The sequence below is a fragment of the Pan paniscus genome, chromosome X (assembly GCF_029289425.2).
Source record: "Pan paniscus chromosome X, NHGRI_mPanPan1-v2.0_pri, whole genome shotgun sequence".
Lineage (NCBI taxonomy): Eukaryota > Metazoa > Chordata > Mammalia > Primates > Hominidae > Pan > Pan paniscus.
This window is the reverse complement of record NC_073272.2, coordinates 149,505,822-149,529,435: the sequence shown is the minus strand read 5'-3', so window position 1 is coordinate 149,529,435 and position 23,614 is coordinate 149,505,822. Positions and strand designations below refer to the sequence as shown.

Here is a 23,614-nt window from a genome sequence, read left to right as displayed (position 1 = left end):
ATAGTCTTTTGGGTATATACCCAGTAATGGGATGGCTGGGTCAGACGGTATTTCTAGTTCCAGATCCCTAAGGAATTGCCACACTGACTTCCACAAGGGTTGAACTAGGTTACAGTCCCACCAACAGTGTAAAAGTGTTCCTATTTCTCCACATCCTCTCCAGCACCTGTTGTTTCCTGACTTTTTAATGATTGCCATTCTAACTGGTGTGAGATGGTATCTCATTGTGGTTTTGATTTGCATTTCTCTGATGGCCAGTGATGGTGAGCATTTTTTCATGTGTTTTTTGGCTGCATAAATGTCTTCTTTTGAGAAGTGTCTGTTCATATCCTTTGACCACTTTTTGATGGGGTTGTTTGTTTTTTTCTTGTAAATTTGTTTGAGTTCATTGTAGATTCTGGATATTAGCCCTTTGTCGGATGAGTAGGTTGCGAAAATTTTCTCCCATTTTGTAGGTTGCCTGTTCACTCTGATGGTAGTTTCTTTTGCTGTGCAGAAGCTCTTTAGTTGAATTAGATCCCATTTGTCAATTTTGTCTTCTGTTGCCATTGCTTTTGGTGTTTTAGACATGAAGTCCTTGTCCATGCCTATGTCCTGAATGGTAATGCCTAGGTTTTCTTCTAGGGTTTTTATGGTTTTAGGTCTAACATTTAAGTCTTTAATCCATCTTGAATTAATTTTTGTATAAGGTGTAAGGAAGGGATCCAGTTTCAGCTTTCTACATATGGCTAGCCAGTTTTCCCAGCACCATTTATTAAATAGGGAATCCTTTCCCCATTGCTTGTTTTTCTCAGGTTTGTCCAAGATGAGGTAGTTGTAGATATGCGGCATTATTTCTGAGGGCTCTGTTCTGTTCCATTGATCTATATCTCTGTTTTGGTAGCAGTACCATGCTGTTTTGGTTACTGTAGCCTTGTAGTATAGTTTGAAGTCAGGTAGCATGATGTTAATTTCATATTTTATTCCATTGCAGACAGATAAACTACTTTGTACAATCTCAATCCCCTTATATTTATTGAGACTTGTTTTGTGGGCTTACATATTGTTTATCCTGAAAGGTGATCCATGTATACTTGAGAAAGATATTCCGCTGTTTTGGGTGCTGTGTTTTATAATTGGGGGTTAGGTCTGGCTGGTTTATATTGTTGTTGAAATATTCTATAGTCATGGCGACCTTCTATCTTGTTATACCTTTATTGAAATTAGGGTTTAAAGTCTCCAATAATTATTGTTGAATTATTTATTTCTCTCTTTAATTCTTTCTTTCTATATTTTGGGGTCTGTGTTATTAGGTACATATATGTTTATAATGTTTCATATTTTTGATAGACTAAAACTTTTATCATCATTATAAAATATCTTCCTTTTTCTCTAGTAACAACTTTTATTTTAAAGTCTATTTTGTCTGGTATTAGCATAGCCATTCCAGCTCTCTTTTGGTTACTGCTTGTATGATATATCTTTTCCCATATTCTTACTTTCATCCTATTTATGTATTTAGATGTATACATCTATATAAATCTCTTATAAATAATCAGTATATAGTTAGAACAGGATTCCAAAATATATTTCCCCAATCCCTGACTTTAATCGAGGTGATTAATCCATTTACATTTAAAATTACTGGTAAGGTAATATTTCTGTGTTGTAGTCAGTGATTTACTCTTTATATCACATATGTATTTTTCCTTCTTTATATTTTCAATGCTACCTTCCTTTGTGAAAAATATATGTTTTTCTAGTCTACCATTTTAATCCCATTGCCATTTAAGGTATTATTTTCTTAGCAGTTGTCCTGGGGACTACAATTGATAGTTTAACTTGTACCAATCTAGTTAAATTAATACCAACTTAATTAAAATAGTATACAATGGGTTTTTTCACATGTAGTTCCATTCTCTCCCTACTTCTTTGTGTTGCTATTGTCATACAGTAACTGTTAAGAGGCTGGAATGTCCAGGGTTGAGGATTTCCACAGGATAAGAGCAGGCCTAGACTAGAGCAATAGCAAGCAGATGGAGAAAAGGGGCCTCAGCTTCCTCCTCTAAAATGACCTCAATTGTGCATATCAGGGCTGGTCACAAATATTTGGTTCTCTTCTTTCTAGGCACATAAGATTGCCTTTATCTGCTCCTTTAAATTTAAGATAGGGAGAAAAGAAAATTGACAACATGTTAGGCACAAAAAGAGATTTATACTTGGAAAGTAGGTAACTCTAGGCTTTTTCAAAATACAAAAACATTTGTGCAAGGAACAATGTACTTTTTAAAATAACCATTGAGCCATCCCAATGAAGTGCAAGCAGTGGTGTGGAGAATTTGGAATGTGGCTCTAGTACTCCTCAGAGATGTGAACCTGGGCAGCCAGGGTCAGGCACAGTGTGGGACCTTTTCTTTGGCATTCAGTGTGTTCACCTGGAGGACTCTCCCTTGCAGAGCTCTGGGGTGTGAGATTGGATGCAGGGAGGGCGAGCCTGGAGGAATTCTTCAAAGCAACTCTCACAGACCTATGTGTTGATCTAGGTCCTGGTTCAATAGCCCTGGTTATTGCCCCAAGCAGGACTAGAACAAGTTATATCATGTCTATACAGTTCAAAGATGTGGGATTAAACAATCCATGGTAACAGATTTTCAAGGGGAAAAGAAAATAAATGCGTTAATTAATGCACATGTGGATCATAAGACATATACAGGTTCAGGAATATTAAAATATGGGGGAAGGTACATCATAGGCACACAATAATAATAGCCACTTATTAATGACCACATTATTAGGGCCAAGCATTTTACATACAAGTGGCATGTTATATGATGCTCACATAAACACTCTGAAGTTGTACTATTATTACTCCCATTTTACAGATGAAAAAACTGAAGTACATAAAGGATACTTGATGTATGGGCTTATAAGCGACAGAGCTAATATTCAAACTTACTTTCTTATGGGTTCAAAGCCCTGTCTCTGTACTGGGTTGAGCTGCAACCCACAAACAAGGGAGTGCCAGCCATCTTCCACTGCTAACTATTGCCCTATCAATATGCCCCTAGGACTGATCTTAAAGGAGCCAAGTGGTGGTGCCAGTGAAAGCTTGAAACAGAATCCTACCCAATGGCCTCTCTCCTGTTCTATCCATATGACATGGAGACAAATGCCGTGGAGGAGAGGTGGGTCCTAGGATAAAGGGTGTGAAGATGGAGAAGTTTCTGCATTGAGAGCTCCAGATGGGCTGCAGTTCAGAACCACGACCCCTGCAATGAGCTTGTGCTCCATTAACAGAACACTGGGGATCCAGAGGGGAATGCAGATGAGGTGAAGACATTAAAGAGTTAAGTGGGATTGAGAAGGGACTTCACTCACTATTTTCCTCCCGCTTTTTTTCACTCCTGCTTCATTCAGAAAATATTTGGAGCAGGCTACAAAGAAGTACGTAACACAGCAAGATAAAATGCATTACACACAAATAAAACAAAGGGATCCCAGAGATAAATCAAGTGAGAAGATGGTGGAGCCTGAAGCAGGCTTAGAACCTCAAATATATGCCAGGAAGTCCAGCCTCCAGGAAGACTTCCATTGACCTTTAGGGTACCCTGGCAGCTCATGGCCCAAGTGCAGTTGCCCAGGCTAAGCTACAGCAACCATTTGACATGGATATCAGAAGTCCAGTCTTCCAGAGGCTGCTATTATGTCCAGACATGTGCCCTGCCTTGCTGTGTACCTGCCTGGCCTGGTCTCTTTTATTCTCAGCAGATTAGGTGACTCAACAATTTCCTTCGAGCCAACTCCACTGAGCAGGCTGGCAACCAGATACATGGTGGGGCAAGTAGGACGGAGCGCAGTGCTCATGAGACATGTGGACTCTCACTGCATCCACGTAGGTGTCAGTGTCTGCAGGGCTTGTTTGCACTGACCCTCAGTCTGAGTGATGGGCAACCTTGGCTTTGTCCTCTGATGCTATTTTGTGGATTTCCCTTGGGACATAACAAGCATCCTGCCACTAGCCCCCGCTATCCCTATGTTCAGCTCCAGCCCTGGGATCAAGGATAAAAGGAGACCCAGGACTCCTTATTTGCTCAGGAAAAGCTGACAGGGTAATTGGCACAGGGAAGAGCTGGTGATATGGTTTGGCTCTGTGTCCCCACACAAATCTCCTTCTGAATTGTACTCCCATAATTCCCATAATTCCCATGTGTCGTGAGAGGGACACGGTTTGAGATAATTGAATCATGGGGGCAGTTACCCTATGCTGTTCTCGTGATAGTGAATGAGTCTCACGAGATCTCATGGTTTTTAAAAAATGAGAGTTGCCCTGCACAAGCTCTCTTTGTCTGCCGTCATCCACGTAAGATGTGACTTGCTCCTTTTTGCCTTCCGCCATCATTGTGAGGCCTCCCTAGCCATGTGGAACTGTAAGTCCAATTAAACCCCTTTCTTTTTTAAATTGCCAGGTCTTGGGTAAGTCCTTATCAGCAGCATGAAAATGGACTAATACAGCTTTCAAGAAGCATGCAGGAGGTCAGCCCCTTGCCAAAGAAGCTGAAGTCAAGTGCAGGGTTTCAGTCATAGCTGGTGGAACAGAGAGGTCTCTTAGGAGAGCAGGACCATGGCTGACAGGCCTCACATCAGTCCCTCAGTGGGCAGGCTCAGGACATCTAGAGACAGTCAGGACCTTCCCATGTATGGGCACAGGAAGGCCCCCATCTGCTTTGCCCTACCTTGGTCAGGATTGCCTCCATCCTCTGTGGTGTGTAACCACGCAGGAGGCTGCTGTGGGATATGCTAGACCCTGGAAATGCCTCCAGAAGAGGCTGTTGGTGGGGTGCTGTGAGACCCCCTAGCTGCTCTAGCCCTGCAGCACTTAGGCATCCTAGAGTTAGCACTCTCCCCATCCGTCATTTCTCTCCAACAAAGGGCACTAAGTGTCACAGTTGTCATCCTGAAGTGCGACAAAGCAGTCTGCTCTGGAGTTCTTTCTGGAAGCACTCGGTTCATGACATCTTGCAGGGCTCCAGCTCACCTCCAGTCCCATTTTACTTCTACATTCCTCCCGTGGCCAGCCTAAGGCAGTATAGATGGATCCAGCAGGTGATCCTTCTCACACTTTTCCAAACTCATCACAGCCTATGTCCTTTGGTAACAAGAAAGCCTTACCTTTCCTGGCTCCTTTCCAAATCCTAGTTTGACCTGAGGATATTCTGGGACCTGGAGGAGTATACTAATGACCACAGACCTCACAGTGGGTTTCACCCATTAGTCTTCTTAAACTTTTTTGGGGGTATACCGAGATCCTAGATGGCTCTTTGGGTAGCTGACAAAACAGTTCGGCATCACCTCTCTGGATCAAGTTTAGAAAGCAAAAACTCATAGGCGCCTTAACGAGGTGATTAGTTTAATTAATGTGTGGGCATTACGTAGGGGATCATTTGAAAAGTAACTCATCATTATAGTGATTTGTCACTCATTCACACAGCATTCTTTTATTATTTACCAACCCCTAGGAAACTCACCAAATGGCTACCTCATCTTCTGCCAGTTCTATCTGAACCATAATACTTTGGAAGGGGATTTCTAAGTAGAGAATTTTAAATAAAAGATTAACTGTTCATAAGCCTCAGCACTGAGTCTTGAGTAGTTGTATTGGAGAGCTGCAATTCCAAGCCCCAGTTGGGAAGACTGAAGTCAGATACGGGAGACTGTGGGCAAGTGTGGGCACTGCAGCCAAGGTGATGGGGCCTCAGAGATGGGCCTCAGGAGAAGGAAACCCCAAATCCCAACAGGTACAATTAGGCTGTTAGATTCCACCTTGCAAGGACTACTGTGTTAACTTGCATATCCAAACAAGATGGAAAAAGAAACAGGGCATCAGGGAAAGGTCACAGCTGCCTCCTGACAAGAGAGAGTGTTCATATAGCCCTGGGTGGCTAGAGCCCTGCCATGCTCACTTACCCAGGATGCGAGGAGCACAAACCAGAAGCTGGGAAAGCAGGCCTTTGGAGTCCCCTTAAAACTCAGATGCTTACCTGGTCCAGGAGCCAACAATTAGAAGATAGTGGGAGCATTCAAACTTTGGCTGTTGGGTGTTTGGAAAGATTGAAAATTCCATGAGACTTTAGTACCAGAGAAGCTCCAAATACTAGGACCATAGAACTGGCAGTTCTTTATTCATTCCATAAATGAATACTGAGCATGTATTGTGTGCCAGGCACTGTCCTGGGCTCTGAGGATACAATATTGAACACATTTCCTCCCTAGGTGGAACTTACATTCTAGTGAGGTAAAGGGTAGGCACACAATAAATCATGAAACAAACTTAAAGGTGCAGTAGATTTAATGGTTAACTTCCAAATCACCTTTGGTAGGCTTCCAAATGAACTCACCTGAGGGAGGTCTTGTGATTTCTGTTGCCATCCTGTCCCTCAGTAAAGTGTCTTATCCTGCATTCCACAAATTGTTTACATATGGATTAATATGTAATGTACCAACATTGAAAAGTTTGCTGATTTATTTTTAAATCATGAAATTGTACTGCTTGTTTTGCACATGGACATTTTAGTCTGTATGTTGCAATTTGGCACAATGATTCTAACCTCCGTATTGTATCCTCTAATAAAAAACGACAACTGCCATATAAAAAGTTCTCTCTTCTAAACTCTCATAAAACCCTTCCAACTTGTAAGACTCTCCAGAACACTCCCAACTTTGTTGGTTTCTCCTCCCAGGTCAGTCCTCACATTTGGCTTCCAATAAACATTTATCCTCTTATTTTTGCCTAACCAGTCTTAATTTTGGTCGACATGGTGATAAATACTATGGAAACAAATTGAATCTAGAGAACTGAATAAGTGTTTGGGATGAGTTAAGAGGGAGGATTGCAATTTTAGAAAGGGTATTCACTTTTTAATGAGGTTATTTGTTTTTGTTTGTTCAATTGTTTAAGCACCTTATAGATTCTGAATATTAGACCTTTGTCAGATGCGTAGTTTGGGAATATTTTCTTCCATTCTGCAGGTTGTCTGCTTACTCTGTGGATAGTTTCTTTTGCTGAGCAGAAGCTTTTGAGTTTAATTAGGTTAACTTGTCAATTTTTGTTTTAGTTGCAATAGCTTTTGAGAACATAGTCATAAATTATTTCCCGAGGGTGATATCCAGAATGGTGTTTCCTAGGTTTTCTTCTAGGATTCTTATAGTTTGAGGTCTTACATTTAAATCTTTAATCCATGTCGAATTAATTTTTGTATATGATGAAAGGTCAGGATCCAACTATTGGGTACTATGCTCACTACTTGAGTGACGGGATCAATAATATCACAAATCTCAGCATCTCACAATATACCCATGTAACAAAGTTGCACACGTACCCCCTGAATCTAAAATGAAAGTGAAATTGCAAAAATAAATAATAAAGACACAAATTCTATGAAGAAAAAGAAAGGTTATTCATAGAAGGCCTCACAGAGAAGATATTTGGAGAGAGACCCAAGGGTGTCTGGAAAGCAGTATTAGCTAGCAGTATTATAGGAGCATGTGTCTAGAAGAGAACAAAGGCGTGCAGTACCTCAGGACCCTGGAACAGAGAGTAGGAGGTAGGGGTCTAGGGAGGCTGGTCTATTGAAGCCAGACCCTTTTCTCTGAGCCATAGGCTGTCTCAGAGCCAGGTCAGCTGCACTGTACCATGAACTGGCTTATTGGATCCAGTATTCTATCCAAGGTTACTGAGTTGGTTTACATTATTCCAGCATTTGAGACGTGGGGTAGGTAGAAGTATAGTTGGAAACAGATTAGTAATGGATTGAAGATTTTTGATGCTGAATATCAAGTATATTGGGTATATTATACTATACTATTTTACATGTCTGACACTTTAATAAAGTTATTTCATCATAATATCATGTCATTAAATTTGAAATCCTAAGTGAAATGAACTATATTTTATAAAAAACAAAAAATGGCCCGGCGCAGTGGCTCACGCCTGCAATCCCAGCACTTTGGAAGGCCGAGACAGGTGGATCACGAGGTCAGGAGTTCGAGACCCATCTGGACAATATGGTGAAACCCCATCTCTACTAAAAATACAAAAATTAGCCGGGTGTGGTAGCGCACACCTGAAATCCTAGCTACTCAGGAGGCTGAGGCAGGAGAATTGCTTGAACCCGGGAGGAGGAGGTTGCAGTGAGCTGAGATCGTGCCATTGCACTCCAGCCTGGGCGACTGAGCGAGACTCTGTCTCGAAAAAAAAAAAAAAAGATCAAATTGGTCCATAAAGAAACAGAAAACTTTAATCAAACATTACAAACTAAAACTGTATTCTCAGTTCAAGCCACCCACAAATGATCCAGGAAAAGAAAGTTTCAGAGGTCAGTTTTACCAAATAATTAGAACTCATTGCCATCCTAAGCAAACTCTTAAAAACCATACAAAAAGATGGGCAATTGTGGAACTCATTTTCTGAGACTAGTGTTCTTTGTTTCAAATACCAGAAGAGGACCTCACCATGAAAAGAACACTTAAACCAAAGTTACTCACATAGCAACAAATATCCTAAATAAATTAATAGCCAATTCATTAGGGCAGTGTACTAAATGGAAAAACGGGATATATCCAAAGAATGAAAATACAATTTGACATTAAAATATACCTTCAGTGTGATTCCCTATATTAACAAGATTATAGAGGCAAAACATATGATCATATTAATGGATACAGAAAAATATTTTGAAAAAATTAGTAATCATCCATGATAAAAATAACTAGAAAATTAAGAGCAGAAGGAAATTTTGTTTCATCAAATTGATAGCAAATATACTTAATTGTAAAATGTTGGACGCATTCATGTCAGGCACAGGTCATAAATGTATGCTATCATTGCTATTTTTCAAAGTTGTATTGGAATACAAAGCCACAGATATGGATACCAAAATAAATAAGAGGTATGTATATTGGAAAGAAAGAGTGATATTTGGTAGGGTAATGCAACAGTCTATCTAGAAAATTCAAAAAAACGCACACTTGAAATAGTCAAATGAATAAGAGACGTGTGAAAAATAGCGAACAGAAGATCAATAAAGCAAAATCAAAAGATTTGCAAAACAGACAATAACTATTAAGAACAGGTCATAGAAAATACCCCATTCACAATAGCAACAATATCCAAAAATTACCTAAAAAGAAGACTAACAAAAGCGTGTATGATTTTTACTGAGGCAACTATACAAGTACTGATATATCCAGTTCAAAGAGCACCCAAATAAACAAGGCAGTATATGATATCATTGATAGGGAACAGAATATTGCAAAGATGGCAATTCTATTTTTTCAAAAATTGACAGACGTAATTCCTTAACCAGCCAAGATGACTGTCAAGCTCAGGCATCTGTTGGTTTTTGATTGTTTGGTTTGGTTTTGTTTTTTTGAGACAGGACCTCACTCTATTTCCAAGGCTGGAGTGCAGTGGTGTGAACACAGCTCACTGCAGCACTGACATCCTGGGCTCCAGTGATCCTCCCACCTTAGCCTCCCTACCAGCTGGGACTGCAGTCACACGCCACCACACCCAGCTAATTTTTCATTTCTTTTTTCTTTTTCTTTTTCTTTCTTTCTTTTTTTTTTTGAGATGGGGTCTTGTTATGTAGCTCAGATTAATCTTGAGCTACTGGGCTCAAGTGATCCTCCTGCCTTGGCCTACCAAAGTGTTTGGATTACAGGTGTCAACCACCGCGTTCAGTCTTGGGCTTCTATCTTAGACTCCCCAAAACAACCCGGGAAAACTAAAGAATAAAAATAAATAAATAAAGGAACAAGCAAACAATATCAAAAAAGAAATCTAAACAAAAAAACATGAGAGAGCCCTGAGAATTTCATTGTATTTTGAAGGAATACTTGTGATTGGGGGGGAAGAGTGGCAGGGAAGTTGGGGTGGATAGGAAGAAAGAAATGTTTAAAATTCTGCCCCTACTTCACTGTGGAAAACTCGGGTAGGGTCTCAGACCACAGGTGCCAGTAGTCATGGGGTAACTTCAGGACATGAGGAAACACTGGTTGATTAAAGGAATACGGCTGGAATTTGTGCTGATAACCACTAAAACCACGTCAGTAGATAAAGATTGGCTTTTTAAAAATTATCGTTTTAATTGAAGATAAAGAATGGATTAAATTAGGGTATTGACCATTAGAGTGAAATAGGCATAGTTAGGTTAAGTATGATTTTTGACACTGAATGAGAATTAAAAAATGAAAATCACTAAAATGAACTATGAAGTGTTAGATAAATTCTAAACGCAGGACTTCCGCAAATTTCTTGCAGCCACTCAGCCTCTTCAGTGTAAAAATAAAGCTTTCAGGGCAAAAGTTTGCAAAGTCTAGATCTGGCTGGGGAGGAGCCCCCGTAGGAAGGTGTGCATCTTCTCCCAGAGGTCACTACAATCACGGGTACTGAAGCCACATGGAAGCACCTAGCCTGGGATCCGCAGCTATTCTCTGCAAGGGGTGCAGTTGGGCAATGCTCAGAGGTGACAGAAACAGAGCATCTCCCACCCATCACTTCATGAAAGAACCGGTAGCCAAGAGGAGGACCCTCCTAAGTGAGGACTGACGGTCCACCCTCCCCACATAGAGGGGCCACAGAATCCAGCTCGGTCCCTCCTGTCAGCCCCGGAAGACCTTGGCAATGTTGTCCCCCGACCTCACACCTCCCGCTCACTGCCACCTCAGGGGACTCAGAGTCAGAGACTTGGTCCGAGAGGAGCAGACATCATTGGCAGAGGACGGAGCTCCAGGCTCTGCAAGGAATCAAGGTCAGAAACCTGAGGGAGGACTGAGGCACCCCCATGACCCTCGACCACATCTGCACCCCTCGCCACTACTTTTCCCCCTGCCCCACCCCGCCCCGCCCCGCCCCGCCCCGCCTCGCCTCGCCCCGCCTCGCCTCGCCCCGCCCCCACACGGGCAGAATCCGGTTCGCCCCTGCTGTCAATCCAGGGAAGCTCCAGGCGTGGGGGCCGGATGTGACCTCCATTGGCTTCCGCCTCTGGGATCTGAGAGAAGAGAGCGCATCTCTCTGAGGGGTGTCTTGAGAGTGGCAGAGGGCAGCGGGTGCAGGCTCCATGAGGAGGCAAGGTGAGAGCTGAGGGAGGACTGAGGAGGCCTCCTACCCAGAGAGAGGTCCCCAAATAATCCAGCGTCAACCTTGGAGCCAGCCCTGAAACAACAGGGTACCAAATTGTCAGGCTGAGACAATCCCCCACCTCAATGCTCAAGGAGACTCTGCGAGTCTATGGTGTGACCCGGGCAGAGGCAGTTCCATAAAGGGTGGGGCCCCGGCCTTTCCAGGCATCAACATCAGGACTCTGAGAAATTATGGAGAGGTTCCACCCCATCCTGATAGAGGGGCCCCAAAGTCCATCCTTGTCCCTGCAGTCAACGCAAAGGACCTCCGGGCTTGGTACTGGGGACTTGCACATTAGGGGGTCAGAGAGAAGTGATAGCCCGGTTCTGAGGGGCGGCTTGTGATCCGCTGAGGGCAGCGGGCCCAGGCTCTGTGAGGAGGCAAGATGAGACGCTGAGGGAGGACTGAGGACGCTCCCTCCCCAGATAGAGGACCCCAGATAATCCAGCACCGCCTCTGCTGCCAGCCCTGGATCACCCCATGGGGATGGACTTCTCAGGCTGGGCCGTCCCCTCTGACACCCCCCTCGGCTTCTGCCCCCCGCCGCTTAAGCCTCAGGGGACTGTGGGGTCAGAGCTTGGTGTGACCAGGGCAGGGCTGGTTAGGAGGGGGCAGGACCCAGGTTCTGCCAGGCATCAAGGTCAGGACCCCGAGGGAGGGCTGAGGCCCCACAGAGCAAGGCTCCCTCTCTGCTGTCAGCCCTGGGAAGTTCCTGGCATGGCCGCCAGGCAAGTGGTTCCTGATTTCCGCATCCTGGGCTGACAGAGGGAAGGGGCTTGGTATCATGAGAACGACCTAGGGGGAACACAGACAGGGCTCAGTCCCTGCTGGGAGGTGAGCAAGGCCTGAGGGACAACTGAAGGGACCCAGCACCCCAGAACAGCCCCCCCCCATAGCCCCGCCGTCTCAAACTGAGGTGCCTCTTCATTCAGCCTTGGGAATCTGAGGGATGGAGACTCAGTTCCGCAGAGGGGGTCTGGGGTGCAGCCCTGCCAGCATCAAGAGGAAGAAGAAGAGGGAGGACTCAGGAGACCTTGGACTCCAGGTCAGTAGGGACCTTGGCCCTTGGAGTTCCAAGGCACAGTGGCCACATGTGGCGCATCCTCACTCTGCCTTTGGGGTGTCAGAGAGGAGTGGGTTGTCGTCTGAGGAGTGGAGCCTCAGGTCAACCCAGGGAGGAGTCCCAGAGGGAGGACTCAGGCAACCAATTATCCCTGAGGTAGAAAACCTGCCCCTGCCATCGGTCCTTGGAGGCCCCAAGGAGGACTCTAGGAAAGAGAGGCAGCTCCCCACTTCCTAGCTGGGGTTCTCTGGGAGATGGTGGTCTTGGCCTGCAAAACTCATCCACAGTTCAGCAGGAGAGACATGGATAGGCCTTGTCAGGAGTAAATCTGAATACCTGGAGGAAACCCAGAGAGAGGAGGCACCCCTGAAATCTGCTTCATCTGTCAGCCTTTGGCATCCCATGAGGGGTGTCCATGTAGTGCCCCTTCACTTTCTGCCTCCCATATCTCAGAGAGGTGGGGCCCTTGGTCTGAGGCAGGTCCTCAGGTCAGCAGAGGGATACACACCTGGTCAGCACAGGGTGGAGTCCAGGATCTGCCAGTAGTCAAGGAGAGGAAAATTGATGAAGACTGAAGGTAAGAATGTACCCTCCCACATGCCAAAGAAAAAGGGACCTCACAAATCCCTGCTTCCTCTGTTTTCATCCCTCGGAGGCCCCAGGTAGGGGAGGCATGTGCCATGCTCACATTTCTGCCACGAGGTTGGGGGTGGCACCTTGCTCAGGGAGGTGAGCACCTTGTTTCAAGGGGGTGATGACAGGTCAGCAGGTGGAGCCACACCTGATCAGCAGAGGGAGGAGTCCCAGGATCTTTAGGACTCAAGGTGTATGTGTCCCCTTTGTGAGGACTGGAGATACCCCCATCCCATAATGAAGGGATCCCACAGAGTCTCTCTGTCCCCTGTCCTTGGCTGTATGGGGACCTCATCACGGGTGGCCCCAAGTGGCAAGGTCACTTGTACCACAGGCAGAAAGTTGGGAAACCTTCAGGGAGATGAGGTCTTGGTGTAAAGGGATATGTCTGCTCATCTCAGGGGTTGGGAGTAGAGGAAGGACAGGCCCTGGCAGAAGTAAAGATGAAAAACCCACAGGAGGACTTTGGAATCCCCAGAACCGAAGGGTCCAGCCTCTGCTGTCAGCCCTGGACAACCACATGATGGGGTGATGGGACGTGGGGCCCCTTACTTCTGTTTTGGAATCTTGGGCAGGTGAGCACTATGTTCTCAGAGGACGACTTCCAGTCAACAGAAAGAGCCCCATATGGTCCACAACTACAGTGGTCCCAGGATCTGCCAAGAGTCCAGGTGAGAAACCTGAGGGAGGATTGAGGGTTCCTCCTGGCCAGAACACAGAGGGCTGCTTAGAAATCTGCTCTGCCCCTGCTGTCTCCCCAGAGAGCATGTGCAGGACTATCTGCTGAGACCCCTCTCTTATACTGGGATCATTGGTCTCAGGGAGGGGGAGACATTGGTCTGAAAGGGCTGCACTTAGGTCAGCAGTGGGAGGGTCCCAGGCCATGACCAGAATCAAGGTGGGGGCTGACAGGACAGCACTTACCAAAAACATGGGACTCAGCCCTTCCCTGCCCCTTCTGTCAGCTATGGGAAGTCCCTGGGACCATGGGTGTTTCTATTTCCCTGATTTCCTCTTCTGATGTCTCCTGGAGGTAGAGCTTTGGTTTAAGGAGATGGTGTCAGGTCAACAGAGGGAGGGTCCCAGGCCAAGATAGGCATCAAGATGGGAACCAAACAGGCTCCTTACACGAGGACACATGGACCCAGCTGACTGTCACCATCTCTTGCTGTCCTTCCTGGGTAGCCATGTGTACATGTGGCCAGATGTGTATCCCCACATGTCCTCTTTCATATCAGGAAAGAGCTATTGATCTGAGAGTTTCTCAGGTCAGGAGAGCTGTGTCTTCCAGGCCCTGGCAGGAGAAAGGTGAGGGCCCTGAGCACAGAGGGGACCATCCACTCCAAAAAAGTGAGAAACTCGCAGAGTTTGGCCCACCTTTCTGACAGTGCTGGGGTGCCAGGATGGGTGCTTGCAGTCTGCAGCCTGATGGCCCCATGATTCCTCTTCTAAAAGCTCCAAAAACTGAGCAGTGAGGCCTTGGTCTCAGGCAATGTCTTCAGATCTCAGAACACAGGAAGCCTAGGCAGTGCCAGCAGTCAAGATGAGATGTTCACCCTTAACCTACAAATGGCCCCACCTGCCCCAGTACAGAAAGGGACCTCCAGCTTGCAACCTCACCTGCCCTACCTCAGTCCTGGAGCCTCCTGCTCTGATGTCCAGCTGCATCTTGAGTAGCCTTCTCACTTTCTTTTTCAGGTTTTTAGAGAACAGGCCAACCTGGAGGACAGGAGTCCCAGGAGAACCCAGAGGATCACTGGAGGAGAACAAGTGTAAGTAGGCCTTTGTTAGATTCTCCATGGTTCATATCTCATCTGAGTCTGTTCTCACGCTCCCTCTCTCCCCAGGCTGTGGGGCCCCATCACCCAGATATTTCCCACAGTTCGGCCTGCTGACCTAACCAGAGTCATCATGCCTCTTGAGCAAAGAAGTCAGCACTGCAAGCCTGAGGAAGGCCTTCAGGCCCAAGAAGAAGACCTGGGCCTGGTGGGTGCACAGGCTCTCCAAGCTGAGGAGCAGGAGGCTGCCTTCTTCTCCTCTACTCTGAATGTGGGCACTCTAGAGGAGTTGCCTGCTGCTGAGTCACCAAGTCCTCCCCAGAGTCCTCAGGAAGAGTCCTTCTCTCCCACTGCCATGGATGCCATCTTTGGGAGCCTATCTGATGAGGGCTCCAGCAGCCAAGAAAAGGAGGGGCCAAGTACCTCGCCTGACCTGATAGACCCTGAGTCCTTTTCCCAAGATATACTACATGACAAGATAATTGATTTGGTTCATTTATTGCTCCACAAGTATCGAGTCAAGGGGCTGATCACAAAGGCAGAAATGCTGGGGAGTGTCATCAAAAATTATGAGGACTACTTTCCTGAGATATTTAGGGAAGCCTCTGTATGCATGCAACTGCTCTTTGGCATTGATGTGAAGGAAGTGGACCCCACTAGCCACTCCTATGTCCTTGTCACCTCCCTCAGCCTCTCTTATGATGGCATACAGTGTAATGAGCAGAGCATGCCCAAGTCTGGCCTCCTGATAATAGTCCTGGGTGTAATCTTCATGGAGGGGAACTGCATCCCTGAAGAGGTTATGTGGGAAGTCCTGAGTATTATGGGGGTGTATGCTGGAAGGCAGCACTTCCTCTTTGGGGAGCCCAAGAGGCTCCTCACCCAAAATTGGGTGCAGGAAAAGTACCTGGTGTACCGGCAGGTGCCCGGCACTGATCCTGCATGCTATGAGTTCCTGTGGGGTCCAAGGGCCCACGCTGAGACCAGCAAGATGAAAGTTCTTGAGTACATAGCCAATGCCAATGGGAGGGATCCCACTTCTTACCCATCCCTGTATGAAGATGCTTTGAGAGAGGAGGGAGAGGGAGTCTGAGCATGAGATGCAACCAGGGCCAGCGGGCAGGGAAATGGGCCAATGCATGCTTCAGGGCCACACCCAGCAGTTTCCCTGTCCTGTGTGAAATCAGGCCCATTCTTCCCTCTGTGTTTGATGAGAGAAGTCAGTGTTCTCAGTAGTAGAAGGCACAGTGAATGGAAAGGAACACAATGTATACTGCCTTTAGGTTTCTCTTCCATCGGGTGACTTGGAGATTTCTTTTTGTTTCCTTTTGGTAATTTTCAAATATTGTTCCTGTAATAAAAGTTTTAGTTAGCTTCAACATCTAAGTGTATGGATGATACTGACCACACATGTTGTTTTGCTTATCCATTTCAAGTGCAAGTGTTTGCCATTTTGTAAAACATTTTGGGAAATCTTCCATCTTGCTGTGATTTGCAATAGGTATTTTCTTGGAGAATGTAAGAACTTAGCAATAAAGCTGAACTGGTGTTGTGAAACAGAGAAATAAAAGGAGAAGGTCATTAATTCTTGTCTTCTTATCCATATTAATCTGTTGTTCTATGAAAGTACACACCCATACACACATGTACACCCCCCTCCCCCCACATACATATTCACCAAGGAAATGCAGTTTCCTACTGAGTTGCAGATTCCCTGAGATGTCCTGGACAATAAAAAATATTCCAAAGTAGAGAGTGGTAGCACCTGGGGTCACAGTAATACTAGAAATAGCTGTCAATCATTAAATATCCAGTACATGCCAGGCATCATCCCAGGTGTTTTAATACATTTTATACATTACAACAGTCCTAAAAAAATGGTCTATCAAACCCATTTTCTGGATGAACCTGAGTCTCATGGTGCTTGGTAACTTTCCCAAGATCATATCACTGGTAAACCACAAGGTTGGTCTGAATTCATCTAGAGCCCATTCTATTCTCACTCTTTGCAGCCTGAAGTACACCTCTGTCCCTTAATTCATTTGTTTTCTCAGTACTGCATAATGTCTCTCAAGTGGCCAAAAGAACGACACTGTGGACGTGGTACTGAAAGCGGGCCTACAAAAGGAAGGTGACAATGAGAATGAAACATAATCTGGGGATAGTCTGTGGGCTTTATTAACCTAGGGTCCTCCTGCCTGAGCCCTAGGGTTCCTGAGAGCTGACTCTACCCAAGTGCAGGAATTTCTGTCCAACCCTAACACTTTCTCGCGCCACAGAGGCCTTCCCTTGGTCCCCCTCATGTGCCCTCTCTTCCAATTGGAATCTGGCCTGCTTCCTGCTCCTCCCTGCTGCTTGCTGTGAAGGCTAAGCGGAATCACCTGCCTTCCCCTTTACACATCCTGTCATCCCAACTGTGTGTCTAAATACACCCTCGAACTTTTCTAAATAGATGGTGAGTGGAATGTGATTAGCACATGATATACTATTCTTGAGATACGAAGTTACAGAGAGAGTTTTTTAAAGCCATTTTGTTATTCGTTATAGGAATTTAATGGGGTGTTTTATTTGAAACTGGTCACTGAACACATACAAGGATGAATGACCTTACCTTGGTGGTGAAAATCTAAACTCTCTCGCATAAGCTGGAGATGAGGAAAGAACATGGAAATCACTGTGGAGTCAACATCTACTGAGGCTGAACTAAAACCCCAGAGTCTCCCAGGAGGTGAAAAATGCTGCCTTGGTGGGAGTACTAGCTCAAATTTTAGTAGAATAATTAACCAAGTTTCTACTTTCTCTTGTCTAGTACTTGCCCCACAGGAAAATATGTGCTTTCATTGTGTCTAAAGGCACCTGACAGGTGTTTAGGCATGTGAAGGGTAGCAGAAACTCACAGGTTAAAATTTTGACCAGGAATCAAATGGAGGAAAAGTTCAAAGCCTACTAATTGTTTAAAGGGTATTATAAAGGGAAGATTCCCTGATGAGCCTTCCTGCTGAGACTTTCAAAGTTCTTGGACAGTTGTGATCTTACATTTCAAAGCATCAGTCACGTAGCAGGCACTTGAAAATGTTAGAGAACTTCAAGGCAAATGTGGGCTTCTCAGAAACTCTAGCAATGACAAGGGTTGTGTAATACCAAATTATCATAATTGCTTTTTTTGAGCACCTCCTACATAGCAGTTTATGGGGGAGACTATACCACTCACTCACATTTTGTTTTTGTCTCCTTCCCGGACACATGGGAACAGTACAGCCCACTTGCAGTTAGGAAGGGTCATGTGACCACTTGTTACCACTGAAACATGAGCAGAAGTGTTGTTTGTCACATCCAGGCATTTGAGAACCAGTGTGCCATTTCCAAGTTTTCTTCCTCCATCCAATAGTAAACATGGCAGTTTCATTTTGAGATGATGGAATCACAAGGTGGAAGCAGCCTGGATCCCTGGGTCATGTGAGAGTGGAGAGCCCCTGCCAAACCGCATCAGAACTTATGAGCACATAAAATAAACTTTTCTTGTGTCAATCCATTCAAATTTTAGGGTTTGTCTGTTGCATCAACTAGCGGTTATTTTTACTGACTAATATACAGCAACTATTTTTGCTGCTTTTCTTATTTAAAGAGTCTCATCACAAAAATAGCAGTGTGTATATGTATTCTTGTTGCAAACAATCTAAATATACAGATATATTGTAATTTCTCCCTTTCCAAAGTCCTTCCACAATTTAAGCCGCATCACAGAGTTCACCATAATTATTAATCTGATATGTATTATTTTAAAGCTGATTTTAGGCTTCTTATATATAGATGTGCTATGCAAATACTAGCATATTGGTCATTTTGATAATGATGTATATATTGATATGCTACTTGCCTTTACCACTTAATAAAATGGATACAGAATCTTACCATGACAGTATGTATGTATCTCCCTCGATTTTGTAACCACTCTCTAGAATCTTAAAGCATTAATATGCCATAATCAATTAAACCATTCTATACCTGACAGATAAATAAATTGTTCTCTACTTGTTATGATTAATAGAACTAAAATCAACATCATTGAACATGAATTATTGTGCAAATGTGCATATTTTTTTACTAAGAAATACTTAACAATGTGAACATTAGGTTAAAGAGGAAAGGGTGGAAACAGTTTACAGTTTTATAAATATTGCAGACCTTTCAATCCAAAATCTGAAGCAATTCATGTTCTCACAGATTAATGTGTAGGAGATCAGTCAGGGTAGTGGGAGAAATTATAAGAAGGAGTTATAGGAAAAACACAAACCTTCTTGGAAGGCCAGGAGGTTTTGCAAAAGCTTCGAAAGATAATTTGGCTGAAGGCCGCCAAAGTCTCTTATCCAGAGCCTGAGAGCAAAAGGTAGATAACAAGGAAGTGTAAATAAATTGATCTAGATAAGCTAGTTTACTTAGGCCTCAGAACCTGGTCTTTAATCATCCATGCACAGGACTGCTCTCTCTATGGGGGGCAACCATGTTAATTACCCACAAGATGTATTGACTCAAAGGATCTGTACTGAATACTTGCCTGCAGCGCTGGCTTGTTGGGGCCGAGGCTGCTACAACTCTTTCTGTGAACAGCCCAGTCCCCTAGCCCCCTGTTTCACTGGATACCTGTGTGTGAGTACATTTTTTCATCTGTCGCTTGGTCAGGGTCTGCCGGTCAGACCCGGCAGGTGGTGCCCCGTGTGAGGAACACTGCAACGGATCACAACGGAACCCTCGAAAACGAAGGTGAAGAGACTGCGCAGTCATTAAGTCAGTAAGTCATAGGTGCCCGCTCGGGATTTCTAAGTTCGAAGGAATTGTTCAGGCTAGGGTTTCATCATCGGACAACAGGTATCAGCGCAACAGCAACAGTATATAAAAGTATTGAAACAGCTGCTTAAAGCTAGCAGAGCCTCAGTTTCGCAGGCTCAGTTAAGGGACCTAATGCAAACTGTTGCTTCCCATAACCCATGGTTCCCGGAAGAAGGTACGCTAGACGTAGAGCTCTGGGAACAAGTTGGGAGAAATCTTAAACAACATCATGCACAAGAGCAGCGGGTCCCAGTAACATCTCTAATGTTATGGGCTTTAGTTAGGGTTGCTTTGGTCCCGCTATACACAGAAGAGCCTAAAAAGGGGAGGGAGGAGGAACCATCACCTACCTTACCACTTCTATCTCCCTCAGCCCGGCTGTTTCTGGGCAAATGTACCAAAGAGGAAATGGAGGTTTTGCCTAAGCCCTCTCCTCCAATAAATTGGAAAAAAGACAAGGGATACGCTACAGCTATGGGACCCTGTCTTAGGCAAGCGGCATTTGAAGGGGAGCTCTTGGCCTGCCTGGTAATGCAAAATCAACAAGGCAATCGGGTATATGAACCCATTTCTTTTAATGCTTATAAAGAGATAAGAAAAAGCATTAAAGAAAACAGAGCCACTAGCCCATTTACAAAAGGAATAATTGAAGTCATGTCAGACAACTTCTGTATGACCCCATGGGACTGGTCAGTGCTAGCTAAAACAACTTTGGGACCCAGCCAATACCTCCTCTGGAGGGCAGAATATGCGAACAACAAGCCAACCAGAATCAATTGGCCGGGCAAAACATAACAGCTGCTATGCTCCAGGCGAGGGGTCCCCATGCTGATGCACAACAACAACTAAATTTTGATCCCCAGGCCTATGCACAAGTGTCTTTGTGCACTCTCAGGGCTTGGGACTGAATTCCCGAGAGCAGAGTTCAACAGGGATCTTTTATAAATGTTTGACAAGGGCCTCAGGAGCCATTTGTTGAATTTATCAATAGGTTAACCCAGGCAATTAAAAGACAAATTAGTCATGCCCAGGCCGCTGTTATCTTATTGTTGCAATTGGCTTATGAAAATGCTAACATCGACTGCCAGCAAGCAATGCAGGCAATCAGAGGAAGGGCAGCCATAGTTGGGGAACTTATACAAGCGTGTCAACTGGTGGGGACTGAAACACACAAAGCAAAAATATTGGCTATGGCATTAAAGCCTCCTAAAGTGAAAAAGGAGAGAAACCCAAATTGTTTTCTATGCGGAGAGCCAGGCCATATGAAGCAGGAATGCCCCAGTAGTAGAGAGCAAGGTAATTCAGGAAAAGAACCCCCTTCTATATGCCACTGATATAAAAAGGGGAAACATTGGGCAAATCAGTGCGGGTCCAAATTTGATAAAAACAGCAACCCCCTAAGTAATCAGGCGGGAAACTTCATGAGGGGCCAGCCCCAGGCCCCGCTCCAAACGGGCAATGCCAGCGGCTTTCTTCAGTCAGATGGAAAGCCCACAGTCCTCTCTCTCAGAGCAGCCACCACTGGGAGCGCAGGACTGGACTTAACTCTGCCCCAACGAATTAGTGCTAAAAGAAAGAGAAGACCCTAAAAGGGTTGCAACCAGGATCTGGGGCCCACTGCCTCCGGGAACAGTGGGATTAGTCCTAGGGCAATCAAGGCTATCCAGTAAAGGGATTAATGTGCTCACTTGGGTAATTGATAGTGATTATCAAAGTGAAATATTAGTTATGATGGAACGTAAAGGTCTGCATATTCTTCTCCCTGGATCAAAGATAGCCCAGTTAATACTCTTACCATACTGGGTCCCCAAAGCCCAGGGAAAAGAAAGGGGAAAGGGAAGTTTTGGAAGCACGGGAGCCACAGGAGTATATTGGAACCAATTAATCGCTTATCAGAGACCCATGATTACCTTAAAAATTGGAAATAAAAATGTTACTAGCTTATTGGACACAGAGGTGGATATTTCAATCATTAGCGATCAAAACTGGCCAGAAACTTGGCCTTCGGTCACTCAGAAATGAAAAATTGTCGGCATCGGGGAAGCGCACACAGCCAAGCAGAGCACACGCCCCCTAATATGTTGAGATTTGGAGGGAAGAAAAACAGTTATACAACCTCTAATCATGTCCATCCCTGTTAATCTTTGGGGGCGGGACCTATTAGCCCAATGTGGGGATCACTCTACAGACCCCTTTCTAATAATGGCCACTGTTGTAATTCTTCCCCTACCCCTCACGTGTCTCTCTCTAGATCCAGTTTGGGTAGAACAGTGCCCTTTAAAGGGAGAGAAATTACAAAGAGCCCATGAATTAGTTGAGGAGCAATTAAAAGCCAGCCATATAGAACCATCAAATAGCCCTTAGAATTTGCCCATTTTTGTCATTCCCAAAAAGTCTGGTAAATGGAGACTTTTGCATGACTTATGTGCTATTAATGCTAATTTGTAACCTATGGGGCCCCTTCAACAGGGGCTCCCTTCCCCCACGGCGATTCCTCAAGATTGGCCTATAGTTGTTATTGACTTAAAAGAGTGCTTTTGTACTATTCCCCTTGCAAAACAGGGCAGAGAAAAATTTGCGTTTACAATACCAGCTATCAATAATGAAAGGCCAGCTTGCAGATTTCATTGGAAAGTGCTTCCTCCAGGAATGCTGAACAGTCCTACCATGTGTCAGTAACATGTAAATCAAGCTTTGCTCCCCAGTAGAAAATAATTTCCTAATTGCAAGATTATTCATTTTGTGGATAATATTTTACCAGCAGCCCCAACAGAGCCAGTACTTTTAAGTTTATATTCCTCTGTCGTAAAGAACACGCAGTTAAGAGGTTCAATCATAGCACCTGAAAAAGTACAAATATCCTCTCCTAGGAAATACCTTGGGCACATACTAACTTTCCGGTCAGCAAAACCTCAAAAGGTTAAATTAAATACTAGCAACTTACCCACCTTAAATAATGACCAGAAATTACTAGGCAATATTAACTGGCTTCGCCCCACCTTAGGCATAACTACTTATAAGTTCCAAAACCTGTTTTCTATATTAAAAGGCAATGCTGCCCTAGACTCTTCTAGGCACTTAACTCCTGCAGCATAAAGGGAAATTGAGGGAGTAGAGCAAGCTATTTCTCACAGGCAACTAGATTACATAGATCCATGATATTCAGTTCAGTTGTTTGTTTTTCCCACTAAACATTCCCCAAGAGGATTAATAGGACAGATGGGCCCAGGGCTGCACTTTCTAGAATGGGTTTTTGGCCCACATAATAGGACTAAAACACTCTCTCTATATATCCAGCTAATTAGTAAAGTCATCCATTCAGGCCGCAGACAATGCAATAGGTTGCTAGGTTATGATCCTGATGTCATCAGAATTCCTTTGAGTAAAAAGCAATTCGAAGCAGTATTGCCTTTATCTTTAGGCCTGCAAACAGCACTCTCTGATTACACAGGCCATGTAGAACATGCCCTTCCTGCTGATAAATGACTTCAGTTCTTATCTCATACTTCTGTGGTTTTGCCTGCAAAAATAGCTCACTCCCCCATACCTAACATTTTAACACTGTTTACCGATGGCTCTGGTAAACATGGAAAAGCGGCTATTTGGTGGAGACCGCATAATTCCCTCATTCATTCTGGATTTACTAGCACTCAGAGAGCTGAAGTTGGAGCCTTAATATTGGCCTTCGAGAATTTTTTCGCTCAACCCATCAATATTGTTAGTGACCCTGCTTACTCTATTTATTTACTGCAGAACCTTGAAACAACCCTCATTAAGTCCACTCTGGAGCCCACACTGTGTGCACTTTTTGTTCGACTTCAGCAATTGCTAGATCAACGTACACATCCTATTTTTATCACATATATTCGAGCCCACAGCTCACTGCCTGGCCCACTGGCTTATGACAATGAACAAGCAGACCTACAAGTGGTGACATCACGGCTTAACCAAGCCACCCAATAACATCAATTTTCCCACCAAAATTGGAGAAACTTATCTAAACGATTTCAACTTATCCAGAGAGTAGCTAGACAAATTATCCTGCAATGCCCAGATTGCCAGCTCACAGGCACATCCCCTCCTTCTACAGGTGTTAACCCTAGAGGACTAGACCCTAATCAGTTATGGCAAACAGATGTTAGACACATCCCTGAA

The 23,614-nt window shown here is 44.6% G+C and overlaps 1 protein-coding gene across 1 annotated transcript; it reads left to right on the top strand.

The window, feature by feature from the left end:
* Positions 1–10,969: 10,969 nt before the first annotated feature.
* On the top strand, positions 10,970–16,217 carry LOC100975369 (melanoma-associated antigen 11). Its single transcript, XM_034950311.3, has 5 exons — positions 10,970–11,109; positions 12,091–12,203; positions 13,430–13,525; positions 14,553–14,626; positions 14,702–16,217. The coding sequence occupies exons 2-5, from the start codon at positions 12,108–12,110 to the stop codon at positions 15,723–15,725; spliced, it is 1,290 nt and encodes a 429-aa protein (XP_034806202.2). The 5' UTR covers positions 10,970–11,109; positions 12,091–12,107; the 3' UTR covers positions 15,726–16,217.
* The last annotated feature ends 7,397 nt before the right edge of the window (positions 16,218–23,614 follow it).

Excerpts from the sequence above, each read along its gene's own strand:
- LOC100975369 (XM_034950311.3), top strand. The coding sequence starts at position 12,108 with ATGGAGACTCAGTTCCGCAGAGGGGGTCTGGGGTGCAGCCCTGCCAGC. Across the intron at positions 12,204-13,429 it reads CAGGAGACCTTGGACTCCAG|GTGAGCACTATGTTCTCAGA; the intron begins GTCAGTAGGGAC and ends AATCTTGGGCAG. Across the intron at positions 13,526-14,552 it reads AGGATCTGCCAAGAGTCCAG|GTTTTTAGAGAACAGGCCAA; the intron begins GTGAGAAACCTG and ends TTTCTTTTTCAG.